Source organism: Leiobunum rupestre, chromosome 2 (assembly GCF_980474605.1).
Source record: "Leiobunum rupestre chromosome 2, qqLeiRupe1.1.hap1, whole genome shotgun sequence".
Classification (NCBI taxonomy): domain Eukaryota; kingdom Metazoa; phylum Arthropoda; class Arachnida; order Opiliones; family Sclerosomatidae; genus Leiobunum; species Leiobunum rupestre.
In genome coordinates this window covers 1179390-1199980 of record NC_143385.1, presented here as the reverse complement: position 1 = coordinate 1199980, position 20591 = coordinate 1179390, and the positions used below count along the sequence as shown (strand labels likewise).

Below are 20591 nucleotides of genomic sequence, written 5' to 3'. Positions count from 1 at the left end.
GGTTTGACTATGGGGAAATGGGTACCACGGAAATTCTCGCATGGGTAAAAGGGGGAGGGGATTTACTAGGGTGGTTTGACTATGGGGAAAAGGGTTCCACGGATATTCTCGCATGGGTAAAAGAGGGAGGGGATTTACTAGGGTGGTTTGACTATGTGGTAAAGGGTACCACGAAAATTATCACATTGGAAAAAGGGGTAGGGGGCTAACTGGGGTGGTTCGACTATGGGAAAAGGTTAGCATGGGTAAAAAGGGGAAGGGGGTGCTTACTGGGATGGTTTGACTATGGGGAAAAGGGTTCCACGGAAATTCTCGCATGGGTAAAAGGGGGAGTAGATTTACTAGGGTGGTTTGACTATGGGGAAAAGGGTTCCACGAAAATTCTCGCATGGGTAAAAGGGGGAGGGGACTTACTAGGGTGGTTTGACTATGGGAAAAAGGGTTCCACGGAAATTCCCGCTTGGGTAAAAGGGGGAGGGGATTTACTAGGGTGGTTTGACTATGGGGAAATGGGTACCACGGAAATTCTCGCATGTGTAAAAGGGGGAGGGGATTTACTAGGGTGGTTTGACTATGGGGAAAAGGGTTCCACGGAAATTCTCGCATGGGTAAAAGGGGGAGGGGATTTACTAGGGTGGTTTGACTATGGGGAAATGGGTACCACGGAAATTATCGCATGGGTAAAAGGGGGGGGGATTTACTAGGGTGGTTTGACTATGGGGAAAAGGGTACCACGGAAATTCTCGCATGGGTAAAAGGGGAGGGGATTTACTAGGGTGGTTTGACTATGGGGAAAAGGGTTCCACGGAAATTCTCGCATGGGTAAAAGGGGGAGTAGATTTACTAGGGTGGTTTGACTATGGGGAAAAGGGTTCCACGAAAATTCTCGCATGGGTAAAAGGGGGAGGGGATTTACTAGGGTGGTTTGACTATGGGGAAAAGGGTTCCACGGAAATTCTCGCATGGGTAAAAGGGGGAGGGGATTTAGTAGGGTGGTTTGACTATGGGGAAATGGGTACCACGGAAATTCTCGCATGGGTAAAAGGGGGAGGGGACTTACTAGGGTGGTTTGACTATGGGGAAAAGGGTTCCACGGAAATTCTCGCATGAGTAAAAGGGGGAGGGGATTTACTAGGGTGGTTTGACTATGGGGAAATGGGTACCACGGAAATTCTCGCATGGGTAAAAGGGGGAGGGGATTTACTAGGGTGGTTTGACTATGGGGAAAGGGTTCCACGGAAATTCTCGCATGGGTAAAAGGGGGAGGGGATTTACTAGGGTGGTTTGACTATGGCGAAATGGGTACCACGGAAATTCTCGCATGGGTAAAAGGGGGAGGGGATTTACTAGGGTGGTTTGACTATGGGGAAAAGGGTTCCACGAAAATTCTCGCATGGGTAAAAGGGGGAGGGGATTTACTAGGGTGGTTTGACTATGGGGGAAAGGGTTCCACGGAAATTCTCGCATGGGTAAAAGGGGGAGGGGATTTACTAGGGTGGTTTGACTATATGGAAATGGGTACCACGGAAATTCTCGCATGGGTAAAAGGGGGACGGGATTTACTAGGGTGGTTTGACTATGGGGAAAAGGGTTCCACGGAAATTCTTGCATGAGTAAAAGGGGGAGGGGATTTACTAGGGTGGTTTGACTATGGGGAAATGGGTACCACGGAAATTCTCGCATGGGTAAAAGGGGGGGATTTACTAGGGTGGTTTGACTATGGGGAAAAGAGTTCCACGGAAATTCTCGCATGGGTAAAAGGGGGAGGGGATTTACTAGGGTGGTTTGACTATGGGGGAAAGGGTTCCACGGAAATTCTCGCATGGGTAAAAGGGGGAGGGGATTTACTAGGGTGGTTTGACTATATGGAAATGGGTACCACGGAAATTCTAGCATGGGTAAAAGGGGGAGGGGATTTACTAGGGTGGTTTAACTATGGGGAAATGGGTACCACGGAAATTCTCGCATGGGTAAAAGGGGGAGGGGATTTACTAGGGTGGTTTGACTATGGGGAAAAGGGTTCCACGGAAATTCTCGCATGGGTAAAAGGGGGAGGGGATTTACTAGGGTGGTTTGACTATGGGGAAAAGGGTTCCACGTAAATTCTCGCATGGGTAAAAGAGGGAGGGGATTTACTAGGGTGGTTTGACTATATGGAAATGGGTACCACGGAAATTCTCGCATGGGTAAAAGGGGGAGGGGATTTACTAGGGTGGTTTGACTATGTGGTAAAGGGTACCACGAAAATTATCACATTGGAAAAAGGGGTAGGGGGCTTACTGGGGTGGTTCGACTATGGGGAAAGGTTAGCATGGGTAAAAAGGGGAAGGGGGTGCTTACTGGGATGGTTTGACTATGAGGAAATGGGTACCACGGAAATTCTCGCATGGGTAAAAGGGGGAGGGGATTTACTAGGGTGGTTTGACTATGGGGAAAAGGGTTCCACGGAAATTCTCCCATGGGTAAAAGGGGGAGTAGATTTACTAGGTTGGTTTGACTATGGGGAAAAGGGTTCCACGAAAATTCTCGCATGGGTAAAAGAGGGAGGGGATTTACTAGGGTGGTTTGACTATGGGAAAAAGGGTTCCACGGAAATTCTCGCATGGGTAAAAGGGGAAGGGGATTTACTAGGGTGGTTTGACTATGGGGAAAAGGGGTCCACGAAAATTCTCGCATGGGTAAAAGGGGGAGGGGATTTACTAGGGTGATTTGACTATGCGGAAAAGGGTTCCACGGAAATTCTCGCATGGGTAAAAGGGGGAGGGGATTTACTAGGGTGGTTTGACTATGGGGAAAAGGGTTCCACGGAAATTCTCGCATGGGTAAAAGGGGGAGTAGATTTACTAGGGTGGTTTGACTATGGGGAAAAGGGTTCCACGAAAATTCTCGCATGGGTAAAAGGGGGAGGGGATTTACTAGGGTGGTGTGACTATGGGGAAAAGGGTTCCACGGAAATTCTCGCATGGGTAAAAGGGGGAGGGGATTTACTAGGGTGGTTTGACTATGGGGAAATGGGTACCACGGAAATTCTCGCATGGGTAAAAGGGGGGAGGGGATTTACTAGGGTGGTTTTACTATGTGGTAAAGGGTACCACGAAAATTATCACATTGGAAAAAGGGGTACGGGGCTAACTGGGGTGGTTCGACTATGGGAAAAGGTTAGCATGGGTAAAAAGGGGAAGGGGGTGCTTACTGGGATGGTTTGACTATGGGGAAAAGGGTTCCACGGAAATTATCGCATGGGTAAAAGGGGGAAGCGGTTTACTAGGGTGGTTTGACTATGGGGAAAAGGGTTCCACGGAAATTCTCGCATGGGTAAAAGGGGGAGGGGATTTACAAGGGTGGTTTGACTATGGGGAAATGGGTACCACGGAAATTCTCGCATGGGTAAAAGGGGGAGGGGATTTACTAGGTTGGTTTGACTATGGGGAAAAGGGTACCACCGAAATTCTCGCATGGGTAAAAGGGGGAGGGGATTTACTAGGGTGGTTTGACTATGGGGAAAAGGGTTCCACGGAAATTCTCCCATGGGTAAAAGGGGGAGTAGATTTACTAGGTTGGTTTGACTATGGGGAAAAGGGTTCCACGAAAATTCTCGCATGGGTAAAAGAGGGAGGGGATTTACTAGGGTGGTTTGACTATGGGAAAAAGGGTTCCACGGAAATTCTCGCATGGGTAAAAGGGGAAGGGGATTTACTAGGGTGGTTTGACTATGGGGAAAAGGGGTCCACGAAAATTCTCGCATGGGTAAAAGGGGGAGGGGATTTACTAGGGTGATTTGACTATGCGGAAAAGGGTTCCACGGAAATTCTCGCATGGGTAAAAGGGGGAGGGGATTTACTAGGGTGGTTTGACTATGGGGAAAAGGGTTCCACGGAAATTCTCGCATGGGTAAAAGGGGGAGTAGATTTACTAGGGTGGTTTGACTATGGGGAAAAGGGTTCCACGAAAATTCTCGCATGGGTAAAAGGGGGAGGGGATTTACTAGGGTGGTGTGACTATGGGGAAAAGGGTTCCACGGAAATTCTCGCATGGGTAAAAGGGGGAGGGGATTTACTAGGGTGGTTTGACTATGGGGAAATGGGTACCACGGAAATTCTCGCATGGGTAAAAGGGGGGAGGGGATTTACTAGGGTGGTTTTACTATGTGGTAAAGGGTACCACGAAAATTATCACATTGGAAAAAGGGGTACGGGGCTAACTGGGGTGGTTCGACTATGGGAAAAGGTTAGCATGGGTAAAAAGGGGAAGGGGGTGCTTACTGGGATGGTTTGACTATGGGGAAAAGGGTTCCACGGAAATTATCGCATGGGTAAAAGGGGGAGGCGGTTTACTAGGGTGGTTTGACTATGGGGAAAAGGGTTCCACGGAAATTCTCGCATGGGTAAAAGGGGGAGGGGATTTACAAGGGTGGTTTGACTATGGGGAAATGGGTACCACGGAAATTCTCGCATGGGTAAAAGGGGGAGGGGATTTACTAGGTTGGTTTGACTATGGGGAAAAGGGTACCACCGAAATTCTCGCATGGGTAAAAGGGGGAGGGGGTTTACTAGGGTGGTTTGACTATGGGGAAAAGGGTTCCACGGAAATTCTCGCATGGGAAAAAGGGGGAGTAGATTTACTAGGGTGGTTTGACTATGGGGAAAAGGGTTCCACGAAAATTCTCGCATGGGTAAAAGGGGGAGGGGATTTACTAGGGTGGTTTGACTATGGGGAAAAGGGTTCCACGGAAATTCTCGCATGAGTAATAGGGGCAGGGGATTTACTAGGGTGGTTTGACTATGGGGAAATGGGTACCACGGAAATTCTCGCATGGGTAAAAGGGGGAGGGGATTTACTAGGGTGGTTTGACTATGGGGAAAAGGGTTCCACGAAAATTCTCGCATGGGTAAAAGGGGGAGGGGACTTACTAGGGTGGTTTGACTATGGGAAAAAGGGTTCCACGGAAATTACCGCTTGGGTAAAAGGGGGAGGGGATTTACTAGGGTGGTTTGACTATGGGGAAATGGGTACCACGGAAATTCTCGCATGGGTAAAAGGGGGAGGGGATTTACTAGGGTGGTTTGACTATGGGGAAAAGGGTTCCACGGAAATTCTCACATGGGTAAAAGGGGGAGTAGATTTACTAGGGTGGTTTGACTATGGGAAAAAGGGTTCCACGAAAATTCTCGCATGGGTAAAAGGGGGAGGGGATTTACTAGGGTGGTTTTACTATGGGGAAAAGGGTTCCACGAAAATTCTCGCATGGGTAAAAGGGGGAGGGGGTTTACTAGGGTGGTTTGACTATGGGGAAATGGGTACAATGGAAATTCTCGCATGGGTAAAAGGGGGAGGGGATTTACTAGGGTGGTTTGACTATGGGGAAAAGGGTTCCACGGAAATTCTCGCATGGGTAAAAGGGGGAGGGGATTTACTAGGGTGGTTTGACTATGGGGAAATGGGTACAATGGAAATTCTCGCATGGGTAAAAGGGGGAGGGGATTTACTAGGGTGGTTTGACTATGGGGAAAAGGGTTCCACGGAAATTCTCGCATGGGTAAAAGGGGGAGGGGATTTACTAGGGTGGTTTGACTATGGGGAAATGGGTACAACGGAAATTCTCGCATGGGTAAAAGGGGGAGGGGATTTACTAGGGTGGTTTGACTATGGGGAAAGGGTTCCACGGAAATTCTCGCATGGATTTTAAAGTAAAGTTCAATAGCATAAATAACTTTATATTATTAATGAATGTGCCTCGAAACACACAACTAGCTGAGGGTCCGCCCTTAAGGCGGGCTTCTCTTCTAGTTAAAAAATAAGTCTCTAGCAATAACGAACACGTCAGTTAGACAACACGCGACTAGTTTAAACTTATTCACGGTCTTTCTGATTACTCACTGCGGCCTCGTTCCACGTGCGCTCCGTACTGCCGCGAGAGGGAGCGCACGCGGAACGAGAGCTCGGAAGCGGCCGTGACTCCATGGTCTGTTGGCATAGCTAGGTTTTTAAATATAAGCACTAAATATACGTAGAAAAAAGTATTTGTCATGGATAGAAATTGAATAGGGAAAATTTACCCTCAGAATTAATTTTTCCAATTACACTATATAATAATATTTGGTTATTAAAAATAAATATTTCATTAATAAAAATGAAAACAAAACGAAATTAAAACGTGGATTTCTTGCTTAAAATCAAACTTTTGATAAAATTATTATATTATGACAATATATTATAACAGGAAATAATCATACTTAATTTTACACAATTTTGTCTTAATATGTTGATATGTTTTTTAACATTTGTTAATATAATTTGTCATAAGCTGTTAATGTAATTTATCATAATCTGTTAATATAATTTGTCATAAGCTGTTAATGTAATTTATCATAATCTATTATTATTATTTATTATAGTCTATTAATATTATTTGTCATAAACTGTCATAATCTGTCATAATGTCATTCTCTGTCATAATCTGTAATTATAATTTGTCATAACCTGATAATATAATTTGTCATAATCTTTTAATACAATGGGTCATAATATGATAATATAATTTGTCAGAATCTGTCAATATCAGTGTTATTCGTTTATGCCAAAATTTTCATTAAAGGCTTATATCAAATTACCAATTTGGGTTTAAAGATGGAATTGGTACAAATTCGGCTATCGTAACGGTCTATAAAGAGATCCTAAGTGCTGTAGATAAGGGAATGTATTGCTTAGGTCTATTTTTAGACCTAGAGAAAGCATTCTATGGAGTATAAATATGTAATAATGAACGCTTACTTAAAAAACTTGACCGATTAGGGGTCAAAAGACTGGGTTTGCAATGGATCACAAGTTACCTTACAAATCAAGTTTTTTATTGAAAAAGCAAACAACACCGTCAATATAATAAATAAGTGACTGAAGAACAATGAGCTAAGACTTAATTATTTCACTTAAAGTTTATCTCCTTTAAATTAAATGTAGCGGACATCTTCACCAAAAGTTTGTATAAGAGTAATTTCATTAATTGTAGAGATATGTTAAATTTGAATAATTAGAATAATTATAAAATAACAAATAATGGGAGTGTTGTAATATGATTTGTCATTTTTAAATATAATAATAAAATAATAATAATAATCAGCTTGGCTAATACCCAAGGCACCACCTTACGCCTAAGTCATCAAGCGACTTTTGCAACCTTCAATTCAGGTGGCCGGGTTACAATGCGTATCAACAGCCAATCAGGGCCTAGCAAATATAATTTACATTACGTCATCAATAGTGACGTCACGATTTATGCGGACGTTTACGAATTGCTTTGACCTAATCACTTCTTTGTCGGCACAGCTCTCTTTCAGAAGTGCCATTGTAAATAATGTAGTTATTGTTTTTAGTTATTTATATTAAACCAGTTGTTTTATTTAAATCACGTTTATTTATTGCCACTATTAGTTAACCCTAATTATAACAGTTTCTAAAACTGAATATAATATACTTTAAAATACCAACAAAATAATAGACAATAACCTATGCATGCTAAAAGTAGGCAATGATAACATTATTCGTGTATCATCGTATAAGTACCTCGGTGTTTGGATTGACAATTATCAGAAATCCATTGGTATGGATTCCTGCCATAATCTATCCTTTTATAGCCATGTTCTTGAGATTGCTAAGAAATTTATTATGCTAGTTATAAAATTTATCTATGCAAGTTCATATTCCCCAGAAAAACTTTGATACCAATATATTACGCGGTATTCTACCCTTATTTAATTTATGGTATCCAGGCCTGGAGTAATACAAGTCAAAATAATATTGCTAGACTTAAAAATATACAAAAAAGAACAATTATAAATATATTAAATGTACCGTAGCTAGCCCCAACCAAACCTTTATTAAGTAAATGTTCTTTATTTAATATAACTCAAATTATCGATAACTTTTGTATAAAATTCATTCGCAATAACATAAATGACACTAAAGCATATCAATTGTTTGAAAAGTTTAAAAAAGTAAAACCAACACGGTACATTAGCTCAATAAGCAAACCATTTTATAGAACGACAAAAAATTAAACTCAAGTTTTTAAAATGGCTGTAAGAAATCTCATCTTTCAAAGTCTAGGTGATTGTAAAGTTAAAACCACCCTAATAAGAACATTAAAAAAGGTGATATAAGATGCAAAATTTCAGTTAACTTGCGAAACAGTCTATTTAAATAATAAATTTGAAAACTTCTATTTTATTATTGTATAGTTTTAATTTATAATAGTTCACTAACAAGGAGTTGAAGGAGACTACCCGAGTTGTAACACACTGATTTTGTTCAAACTCGGGGGTTAAGTAGGCCTTAATGAATCATGAAAATTCCCAAAAGGAAAAGTTTCAACGGGCATTAGTTTTGCCATGGCAACCGAAAATATTTTTGACAACACAAAATGTAAAATTCCTTACCGAAAATAACATGGGAAATTTTCCAAAAAAATAAAAAAAAATTAAATGCAAATAAACTAGAAAAAATTTATCAAAATTTTATCAATTTTTTTCAATTTGGTAAAAATGCAAATGATGTGATAGATAATTAATTAAAATGGATTTTATTAAAAAAATCTTAAATGTGATAAAATCAATTGTGTTTATCAATTTGATAGAATGAGAAAAAATTTACAAAATTTTTAAATAATGATTTATTTTGATAAAATTTAATAAAATTAATAAAAATATTGATTATCTTTGATAAAATTTAAATTTTTTTATAAAAATATTGATTAACTTTGATAAAATTTAATAAAATTAATAAAAATTTAAATTTTTTTATAAAAATATTGATTAACTTTGATAAAATTTAATAAAATTAATAAAAATTTATATATATATATTATAATATGATATAAAGTTTGATAAAATTGATATATTAGAAAACTTTTTGATCAATTTTTGTCAATTTGATCAATAGATATAATAATAATAAATAGAATTCCATTGCAAACATATTGTGCAAATAACATTAGATAGTTGAGTCAAATGGTATATTTATTCACTTGTTTCTATAAATCTATTAATGTTTCTAAGTTCCACGCCACACTAAACCAATTGTTTTGGTCCAAAAATCACTGACTTTCGAAGAGAAAACGGCCAGAAACTTTTGATCGGGACAGTACATACGTCTTTTTTTATTTATTATTTATTTATTTATTTTTATTTACTGTTTATTGCTTTAAAAAGCAAGTTTTCTAAAACTACCTCAATTTGTCAACCATTGGATACGACATTTCACCGCCATCAATGGAAATCTATTTATTAATTAATCTATTTTTATCCATTTTGACCCATTTCGATCGAATTGACAAAAATTGATTAAAAAGTGTTCTAATATATCGAGTTTATCCAAATTTATACCATATTATATTAAATATATAAATTTTTATAAATTTTATTAAATTATATCAAAGTTAATCAATATTTTTATTAATCGTATTAAATTTTATCAAAATTAATCACTATTTAAAATTTTTGTCAATTTTTTCTCATTCTATCAATTTGATAAACACAATTAATTTTTATCACATTTAAGATTTTTTTAGCAATAAAATACATTTTTATTAATTTTCTATCAAATCATTTGCATTTTTACCAATTTTCACCAAATTGAAATAAATTATAAAAATCCCATGTTATTTTCGGTAGGGAATTTTCCATTTTGTGTTGTCAAAGACATTTTCGGTTGCCATGGCAAAACTAATGCCCGTTGAATCTTTTATTTTTGGGAATTTTCATGATTTATTAAGGCCTACTTAACCCCCGAGTTTGAACAAAATCGGTGTGTTACACTTGGGGTAGTATCATTGTAAGACCTTAAATGTTTTGCATTATATAAGTAACGCGTTATTTAAAACTTTCTGCGGGAAGTTATTTGTTTTATTATTTATTCACAAATATTTGTAGTTTTCTTTTTAACATGTTTTCTTGATAATAATTAAGAATTAATACTTTTGTTTCTTTCTAATACAATGTAGCCTATCAGTCGCATGATAACTTGGTTCATCAAAACGATATACAGGGTCTTTTTTTTGCTCGGAAAAGTGTTTTTTTTCAAAAACTATTTATAGTACCGATTTCAAATTTGGAAGGTCAATTCTCTATACCGGGGGACATCAGTTTGAGAAATTTGAGCGTTTTCGGTAATGTTTTTCACCAATTTTGAAAAATTATTTTTCGACCACTAGGTGCGAGATAAAAAAATTTCTATTATAAAGTTGTAGGCCGTCATCGAAAACCCTTAAAAATTGTTCACTCGACGAAAAACAATTTATTTATCAGTGAAAATTCGAGCTTGAAAAATTTACAAGTTGGTGAAGCCAAATTACGATTGTTTGAAACGATAATTGAAACCGAATTACCTAATCCAGTTGAAACTTTGGTTAAAAAAACGACCGGATTTAAAAAAAACGAGGCTATAGGTCAATCCTAAACATGCATTGGGTGTTTGATAATATTTCGAACAATGCCTCGTTATTCAGTAGCTGAGCGTACCGAGATAGTTGCCATTTACTATGGAGAAGCAGCGCAAAACCTTAGAAGAGTGACTGAAATCTTCGCAGAAAGACATCCAAATGGAGCACCATCTGTAAATACAGTAAGACGAGCAATTCACGATTTCAATCAATTTGGTAACTTGCAACCTAGGTTTCGCGGATTGGGTCAACCGGATTTAGACTTCGAGAACAATGTACTCGCGTACTTTGTGGCATATCCTCGTCACAGTTGCGCTAACGCCGCTGCTGATTTGGGTTGTTCTGCAAATCGTGTGTCGAAAATTCTTCGTAAGAATCGCTATCACCCATACAGAGCTACGCTCCACCAAGGACTAATTGACGGAGACCATCAAAGACGTTATGAATTTAGCAACTGGTTACTAAATGCTGTCCAAGAAGATAGACAATTTTTGCGCCATGTTTTGTTCTCCGACGAAGCGTCATTTTCTAGAGATGGGCCCTTTAATCATCAAAACAGCCATCTTTGGTCTGACATCAACCCACATTGGGGTTTTGAATATCATCACCAGGTTCAATTTGAACGGGTCAATGTTTGGGTTGGACTTGTTGGAAACCGTTTGATTGGTCCCTTTTTCCTGCCGACGAACCTCAACGGCCAAAGGTATTTACATTTTCTACAGAACGAACTGAGTGACGCAATCGACGACCTTCCATTGGCTGAAAGACGTCAGTTGTGGTTTCAGCAAGATGGCGCCCCTCCGCATTTTTCCCGGCAAGTAACTGAGCACCTCAACAACGAGTTTCCTGAAAGGTGGATAGGGAGAAATGGTCCAGTGCATTGGCCAGCAAGGTCACCTGACCTAACACCGCTGGATTATTTTCTCTGGGGATTCGTTAAAGCAAAGGTATACGCCACGCCCATTGAAACTAGGGAGGAACTCATTAGACGAATAATCAGTGCTTGCCGAGACGTCACACCAGAAATGGTAGAGAAAGCGTTTGAGAACTTAATTGTCCGCGCACAAACCTGTGTTGCAGCCAATGGTGATATTATTGAAAATGTTTTGTAAAAATTTATGTGAATAAAATATCTGCATTTAAAAACCAAACGTGTACATTTTTTAAGTGTGAAAACTCTACTACGTTTGTATTAGACTTGTTCCCTTTTCAATTATCGTTTCAAACAATCGTAATTTGGCTTCACCAACTTGTAAATTTTTCAAGCTCGAATTTTCACTGATAAATAAATTGTTTTTCGTCGAGTGAACAATTTTTAAGGGTTTTCGATGACGGCCTACAACTTTATAATAGAAATTTTTTATCTCGCACCTAGTGGTCGAAAAATAATTTTTCAAAATTGGTGAAAAACATTACCGAAAACGCTCAAATTTCTCAAACTGATGTCCCCCGGTATAGAGAATTGACCTTCCAAATTTGAAATCGGTACTATAAATAGTTTTTGAAAAAAAACACTTTTCCGAGCAAAAAAAAAGACCCTGTATGTTCCCCGAAATTTACCACGAGGTTAAAATAAAAATTATAGAAATAATTAACTAATTGAAATATAATTTGTCCTGATCTGTTAATATAATTTGTCATAATATGTTAATATAATTTGTCATAATATATTAACATAATTGGTCACAATCTAATAATATAATTGGTCATAACCTAATATAATTTGTCATAATCTTATAATATATTTGGTCATAATTTTATATAATTTCTCATAATCTAATATACTTTTTCATAATCTATTAATATAATTTTTCATAATCTATTAATATAATTTTTCATAATCTATTAATATAATTTTTCATAATCTATTAATATATTTTTTTCATAATCTATTAATATAATTTTTCATAATCTATTAATATAATTTGTCATAAAAATATAATAAATAATAATCTCTTAATTGTATTGGTCCTTATCTGATATAATTTATTATAATCCAATAATATAATTTGTCATAATCTGATAATATAATTTGTCACCATTTGTTTATATAATTTTTCATAATTTGTTTATATATTTGGTCATAATTTGTTCATATATTTTGTCATAATTTGTTTATATATTTAGTCATAATTTGTTCATATATTTTGTCATAATTTGTTATTATATTTTGTCACCATTTGTTAATATAATTTTTCATAATTTGTTAATATATTTTGTCATAATTTGTTAATATATTTTGTCATAATTTGTTTATATATTTTGTCATAATTTGTTATTATATTTTGCCATAATTTGTTAATATATTTTGTCATAATTTGTTTATTTATTTTTTCATAATTTGTTTTTATATTTTGTCATAATTTGTTAATATATTTGGTCTTAATTTGTTAATATATTTTGTCATAATTTGTTTATATATTTTGTCATAATTTGTTAATGTTATTTATCAAAATAATATAATTAAAAATAATCTGTTAATGTAATTTGTCATATTAATATAATGAATAATAATCTGATTATAAAATTTGTCAGAATCTGCTTATATAATTAATCATAATTTGATAATAAAATTTGTCATAATCTGTAGTCACTGAATAAAGTATATCAGTGTTGCTACATAACTTGTCTTCAGTTGATCGCTCTTTAGAAATTTAGTCAATGGCTTAGCCAGATTTGGTTTGAGGGGGCACATTTGACGAAAAACCTTTAACAAATATTTAAAAATATTATTTAATCCCAAAAACCGAATAGAAAAATCGTACACATTTATTTACGTTATTATTTTTAACTGTGGCTCTTATCAGGGTCTCTTAAGCAAGAAGGAAACTCTAGTTAGTGCTTGGAAGACGGAAGTTTTTTAGTTTGGCCTTCAATTATAATCAGAGTTTAAATGAAATGATAAACACGTAGAGAACAAAAAATATTTAAATGATCTAATTTTTCAATTTCAAGCTGTTAATAGAAACATCACCTATAACTATAATCCGAAAGTAGTTTCTAACATCTTCCTTATTTTATTGGGTACAGGATCGTCGGAGCGTTTCAGAACTTGGAGAGGGCAAAGATACGCAACCCCCTTGGTCTCAAGAATCCAAATTTATTAAAGGAAAAGTCCAGGATAAAATAAACTTAATTTAAAATTAAAGGCCTAGTTTTAAATTTTTTTAAATAAATTTCATTTTGTTTAAAAACTTTCAAATAAAATATCTTTACGCTTCTATAATATATAAAAAACAACTAGTTGGGTGGCGCCATTTTCGTTTAGAGCCGGCTGTGACGAAAGTCCTGAATTTGCTTCTCCTTGGCTCCGAAAGTTAGAGTTGACGTCAATTTAAAATTAAATTTCATTGGCTCAGAGCCTCTGAATGGTAGAGTTGCAGCAGACGGCTTTTCAATTAGCGAGTGCAGACTTGGAAATAGTGATATTTTTTACCCCCCTTAAGTTTATTTTTATTGAGAGCCACTGGCCCAAGCGGGGGGGGGGGGGAATTGGGGGAAAAATTAAAATTAGGTAGGGAAAATAGGAAAATCAAAATTTGTTACGTTACTTACATAACTAACATTTATTAACTTAAAAACAAGCAAGTCTATTATAATATCACACATAATCATTTGTAACGCTAGATCCCGCTCTCGTATAGGGTAGGAAAACAGATTTTCAAAAACGGCGTACAAATCAATTTCCAGAAATTTCTGTAGAATGTTTAATAAATATTTTTTAATTTAATTGAGAGCCCCGGTGGCCCGCAACCCCCGTTCGAATGATTTATTTTAAGAGCCCACTGATTTTTATTAAGAGTCATTGGCCCCAAGACTCCCGCTAATTCCAAGTCTGAGCGAGTGAGTGTATTTGTTACAATTTTATATGGTTCTATTTACAATTAACTCGTTTAATAATCATTATAAAGATCATTGGAATTATGTGCGCTCACCAATTAAGACGTAGAAGAGTAGCTGGTTACGAATCAGAATTTTTTCAATTGAGACGAAAAGGAGCCTAATTGTTGGTTTTTCGGAATATCTGGCATTCTCAAACACGATCGCGAGCAGAGCGCACGCGGAGAGAGCGCGTGCATTGGGCCGTGGTTCTGTATAGGTTTATGGTTGATTGGTCAGCTGATATAATATAGCCAATCGCGTAGTGATTTCGGAAATACGTCATACTACATTAAAAACGGCTAATAGGTTCGGATGTATGTCTGTTCACACAAACGGCATAATAAAACAATTTAATTTTAATTTTTATATTTAAATTGACATTTAATTGTATCATATATTATTTTAATCGCTGTTTTAAACGATGCTTTTTCACTATAAATAATAATTTAAGCAAGTTGGACTTTTCCTTTACAATATCTAACCTTGCGGTTCTCGTACCCTTTTTTATAGCCATAAAATTGAAAATATTTAATATTATTTTTTTTTAAATTTTAAGATTTAAGGCACAAAGTAGCAGAAAAAGTATTCGATTTAGAAATTTTCAAGCATAATTTGATACAAAACAAATTCATTATTATTATGTATTATTCAAAACTAAAGACGTAGCACAGCAATAAGTGGACCCAAAAGCGTAAAAATTTCTTATTTTTCTTGTGCTATTGAGAAGGTTACCACGGAAACGAAATCACGTGATCACGGGGCAAAAGCTACGTTGTAGACTATAAATTGTTAGAATTTCGCGAGGAATTCTGCGGGTGATCAAAATCTGCTTTCCTAAACTTCCGTTTCTCGTCAATATAGTAGATGACGTCATTGAGTTTTAAGTGACGTAATTGACGTCATATCCCGTGAACAAGGTTTCATTCAAAAAAAGGCTTTTATGGCATACTTATAATTAATTATGTTACATATGCTTTTAAAGAGCAAAACGTTTTAGGGGAAATAACTTTGGTAGCCTCTTCCAATCGAAGATTTAGAAAGAGCATTGCTCTTCTAATCCCTTGAATTGTAATTATTTAGACCAAAATTTTCGAGCAGAAAGTATCGTTTGCCAAAGAGAGCCACTGAAAACGACCAAGGCGTATTGCATTCGATATATCTTTATCAGCGTTCACGGTAAAAGCTCACGGCGTAAATAATTGTTTTGACACATCATTGATTTCTATTACAGACGCGACGTAGTTCCATCATTTCAAGTGTACGAGTCTCCGCCCTAGCGTACGGGTTCGTTACGGTGCACAGTGACAAGTTATTTTCACCTCGCATCTTATATATTTCGCCTACTTAAGTACCGCTATTTATCGTCTGTTAGCTGTCGCTACATGTTATCTTCAATCATTTTTCACAATTTTTTGAGTGTTTTCGCGCAAACGGTTATTTTTTAAAGATACCAATTCAATAGCGGGAACAAGGCCTCTTAATCTTATATTTTTAATATATTTTTTAAGTCGTTGCTCCGGCATTGTTATTCAACTACACTCGTATTTTCCGAGTCATCAAGGTCGAATCAGTTAGATTCGTTTCTAACTGGCAATCGTCAACGTCTCGCGATTGAATATTTCTCTTTCGACAACATATTTCCGGCCAATTGTGTACAGCGAACGCCGTACGTTTAGAGACTTTAAGGGTGACGTTTTAAGCATTCAAAGGATAATGACAAAGGGATATTATCTCAAGAACTAACAAAACGCTTATGAAAAGGCTACCATCAACAATCTGCGATGCCTTCGAGGGGACCTTTTACGTTTTCTTTTTCCTTGTCAGATCAGAATGCTTAACATACTTGAAAAATATTTAAAAATTAACAGTTCAGTTTCAAATATTAGGTTTTAATGGCGTATGATATTATATTTATTCATATATAATCATTTTAATTTGTTCATTCAGAATTTAGATATCATCTTTGCTCAACGATTAAAGAACAGACTTTAATACTGATTTAATTCATCATGCATATTTTTATTTTTTTTCAATATTAAATTAAAGTTTTATCCTTCAAAACTCTGTTTATATAGATGGTTTAATCCATTGATATTTATTTTTAAACTATACCTTCAATTTAACGTTCATTTTCATCAGTATTTAATATGCAGCTCTAAAATAAATGAAACTCAACGTGAGCGGTAATAAGGTTTAATTTAAATGATGTCATATATCAGTCGCACGTGCCGTCTCTCGAAACGTTGTGTTTGAAATTTTGCGCCTTCCCCCTCCGTACTAGAAACCGGCCTACGCCTACAACATATGCTCTTCCAAAAAATCGTACGAGGGAATATATTTTATTTTATATTTTATGGCGCTTTCCAACAAGTAATTAATTTTATGTCCCTTTTTTTCCAAGGATAAAACTGTGTGGTTGTCTACGGTTTACCTGTCACGTGTGTTTATAACACACCTGGGTAAACTAAATCCTTAAAATTGTTTCGAAACGTTTATTTTGATTGAGGGTTTTGAAGAGCAGATTTGTCTCTTCGGGGTACAGACGACGTAGTGGATGGAAATGACGTAGAGTAAGTGATTAAAGGCAATAAAATAGTCGAAGAGTTTGAACCTTATTTTAAAGTAAGTTTTTTGGTTTGATTTAAATACACTCTAAAACGATAAATCTAGTTTAAAAGAAACAAACAGATTTTGATATCCCTCAAAATTTAGTTTATAAGAAAATAGCTTTGTTTTTGTTGCATACTTCACTAATAAATGTAGACTACATTTTTTTTACAGGCCTGGACTGGCTCTTTGGGGGCCCTCGGCTAGAGACTAAGGAAGCGCCTCCTTACTGGGCGGTACGGAATAAAAATCTAAACAGTTATTTATCGGACAACAAATAACGTTTAAAGTGTACTAGATTCTACGTGCACATTAATTTGAAACGTAAAACGCGTCTAAGGTGCCTTTAGGAAAAATTTATTTTAAGCAATTTGGGGCCCCCTTGAGCCGGGGGCCCTCTGTGACCGCTGACCAGCCGACCTGGTCAGTCCGGGCGTGACTGTAGTTCTAGAATACAATAAAGCCCATTAAGAATACATTTAGAATACTTAGTTATTTATAAGTCGTTTTTATAGACAATTTTTTCGTTAAATCAATAAAACACCGTTAAACACGTGGGTCAATTTTCTTAAGGTTATTGCCTTAGAATTCCTTTAAAATATATTTGGAGCATCTTTCGAATTTCTTGAGAACAAGAAACAGGTTTTCATGAAAAATGTCTAGAGTACTCTTAAGATTGCTTTAGGACATTTTTGTATTGGGGAATTACATGAGGCAGTATTAGTAAATATGAAATTAAATATTACGCAACTAATTTTATTGAATAGATACTAATTGTCACTCGATTTAATTAAACTTAAACTTCTTCCGCGATTTAAAAAGTTACTACGCTCGAATATAATAAAATTAATTATCATACTTAAAGAAATCGTTTGCACCCAAACATTCCACATTTAAATATAAAATTGTAATATTTTAAAAAATAAAATTTTAAATCGATAAGCATTTACAACGAATTTAATTTAGACTTGTTTAAGCTCACAACTTGTAAGATGTACGGTTAAAGACTTACTTGAATGGCGGTGGAGTTGCAGAACGCCAAGAAGATTTTAAGCGGCAATTTAGCCTTATACGCTCTATGGCACCACAAACGATGGGCACCGGCACCAACGCCCAGAACTCCAATCATCATATAGAAATAACCTGTTGAGGATCACGTTAATAAATCACTATTAAAGACCCGTATTTTAAACGCTTCGCGTACGCAACACTTACAGAAAAGTAAGGTTTGATATTTGCTAACGTGAAACAAAAAGAACGAGTACACGAGAAGCAGGTGTAACACGCTGAGTAAAACCACGTTTTTCCATATAATGTTGTAGCTAGAAATCCACGACAGCAACGACAACATTTCTCTTTTCATTTCCCTCATCGTAACTTCACTTCCTTCCTTTCGACCCTTGGCAGAAGTCTCTTTGTTCTTGAAATTGACTAGCTCGTCACTCCTTTAAAAATCTTATTTAACTTAACGTATGAATAAAAAGATACTTCGTATAAGAATAAAGTGCGTTTATTCACGTTCGCTGACTGCCGCTAACTTAGAGTTATCTAATCGCGCGCGAGTTCTTTTTGTGGCTTCTCGTTATCGATTAGTCGCTCGCGAAATTCAGCTTCGCCGGCGGATTCGGGCGCTCTATCTCTCTCATCTGACAAACACGCGCGGGGAAATGAACGAAGAACCGTGGCCAGCTGCTGCTCGAGTTGATAACGCGCAGATTTCAAGTTCAACGCGTATGGTATCTCGCTCGTTGAAAGTTATAAACGAGTTCCTAGCCGTATGTATACCCCAGTACGCGTATTTTCGTAACACTACCTTACTGAACTTTGAAATGTGTTTTTGTACGCTAGACAAATACCGTAGGAAAATTTTGAATTCGCTTGTAAGTTAAGAATCGAATTATCTAGAGTTATTTGACGCGTTCGATCGATAATGTAGGGGACGTTCGTAAATTACGTAACGCTGGCGTAGATGGGGCGTTAGCGTGTTATTCGGGCGATGAGAAGATGGTTTTTTTAAGGTCTTACGAAATTTTACAGGGGAGCGCAGAGTGAAATGCCAAATTACGTTTGACTGCCGGAAGCTCAATGCGTTCGAGAACTGTAAACAAACTTTTTACTCAGTTTAGTTATTTTTAAAAGGTGATTTCTTCATTAGAATGTCAAAAACTTTCGTTTTGGGGGAGTCGGAGAGTGGGGTATGAAAAAAAGAATCCTAAAAGGGGGTAAGCTTGAGTACGTCAGCTGGGAACATACTCGACTCGCGTTTAAATTAAAAAGGTGATAGCGTAACTTGTTTTTGTCTTAGCTAACTTGTTAGCATGTTTTTCAAAGCACTGCCCGAGGGGTAAGAAACTCTGCGAACTCGGTGTACACTGCCGTACCTTTGACAGTGCTAAATGGAACTCGCGAACTCTTGAAAATATGTACCTTCAACAGTGCTAAATGCACGAACTCGGGGTACAGATTATCTGAGACTGTCTTACCCCTCGGCACTGCCAACTTCTATAACGAGCATCCGCGATCGAGATTGGCCGCATAGGGGCTGCGTTACTAAGCTTAGGTTACAAACCTGTTCTAGTCTGTCTTTCATTTTATAGTCAGAGACTAAACATCACTATCACAATAATATTACTAACGTCCGCGTCGTCGTTAAATTAAGTTGAATAAATTAATCTTTTTCTATTAAAAAAGTATAAATATTTAGTAACCCACTTACCACAATATTTTAAGTATGACTTTTTTAAAAGTTAAACTTGTAAAGATTTAGTTAATGAAGCAATTTTCTAACCACGTGACTATTTTCAAAGGTTTCTACCGTTAGAAAGATATTTTAGCCAGAATACCTGGCAACTTGTGCTATCGCCTTTTGGTTTTCAAAATTATTCGTTACGTCTTCTCAATGGTAGAATGAATGCCTTTCCGTTTTATAATCTGGTTATTTCATTCAAACCATTTGCTAGTCGAGCGCGGCCGAGTTTTGGGAAATGCGTGAAGTTGAAATCCGGTCCCCATAGAATTTGTATGAAAACAATAGTATACTTTCCTTCTCGACATCACTGATTTTGCTTATTTATTCAAATCAGGGGCGTAGGAACGTTCTAGAAGTTGGAGGAGGCAAAGATAAACGAAAAGCGGTCTGGATAATGGTTTTTAATTTTTAATGGGGTGTAGCTTCTCCGAATGCATGTGTACTTTTTACTACTATGTAAATTGGCGGGAAAAGACTGAAATTTAAACACAGTTGAGGTTCTATAAACTGTATATGCTTTTAAAATTATAATTTGAGTCTTTTGAAGATTTAAAATGACCAAAGGTTGGAGGGGGTAATAACCCTTCTCGACATCACTGCTTTTGCTTATTTATTCAAATAGAAAGTGATAAAGGCTGTTGAGACGATCAGCGGCCATTAGAGTTTACTTTCCACAGTGCAAGACAGTAGAGCTCGGCGGAACAAATAAATTAACCGCCAAAATTTCGATTATTCATAAGCATTTCGGTTAACTGTTTATTTATGGATATTATTCCCGGTTATAAAACGATTTAATATGGAAAAAAATAGATTTAATTCGGATAATTTTCGGATATGGATAAAACAAATAAAACTGTCATTTCTTATCAAAACCCTGCGCTCTACGTCGGAGAGCGTGAGATTTATGGAAACAATGAGATT

At 36.5% G+C, this 20591-nt stretch overlaps 1 protein-coding gene across 1 annotated transcript in view; it reads right to left on the bottom strand.

Moving 5' to 3' along the window:
* LOC149954648 (stearoyl-CoA desaturase 5-like) overlaps positions 1 to 18690 on the bottom strand; it is a 28759-nt gene extending 10069 nt beyond the window's left edge. Inside the window, exons 1-2 of the mRNA XM_090165304.1 lie at positions 18137 to 18690; positions 17934 to 18064 (exon numbers count right to left, since the gene is read on the bottom strand). Of these exons, the coding sequence (XP_090021430.1) occupies positions 17934 to 18064; positions 18137 to 18293 (288 nt within the window). The 5' untranslated portion in view covers positions 18294 to 18690. The remainder of the gene's footprint in view (positions 1 to 17933; positions 18065 to 18136) is intronic.
* Positions 18691 to 20591: the final 1901 nt, after the last annotated feature.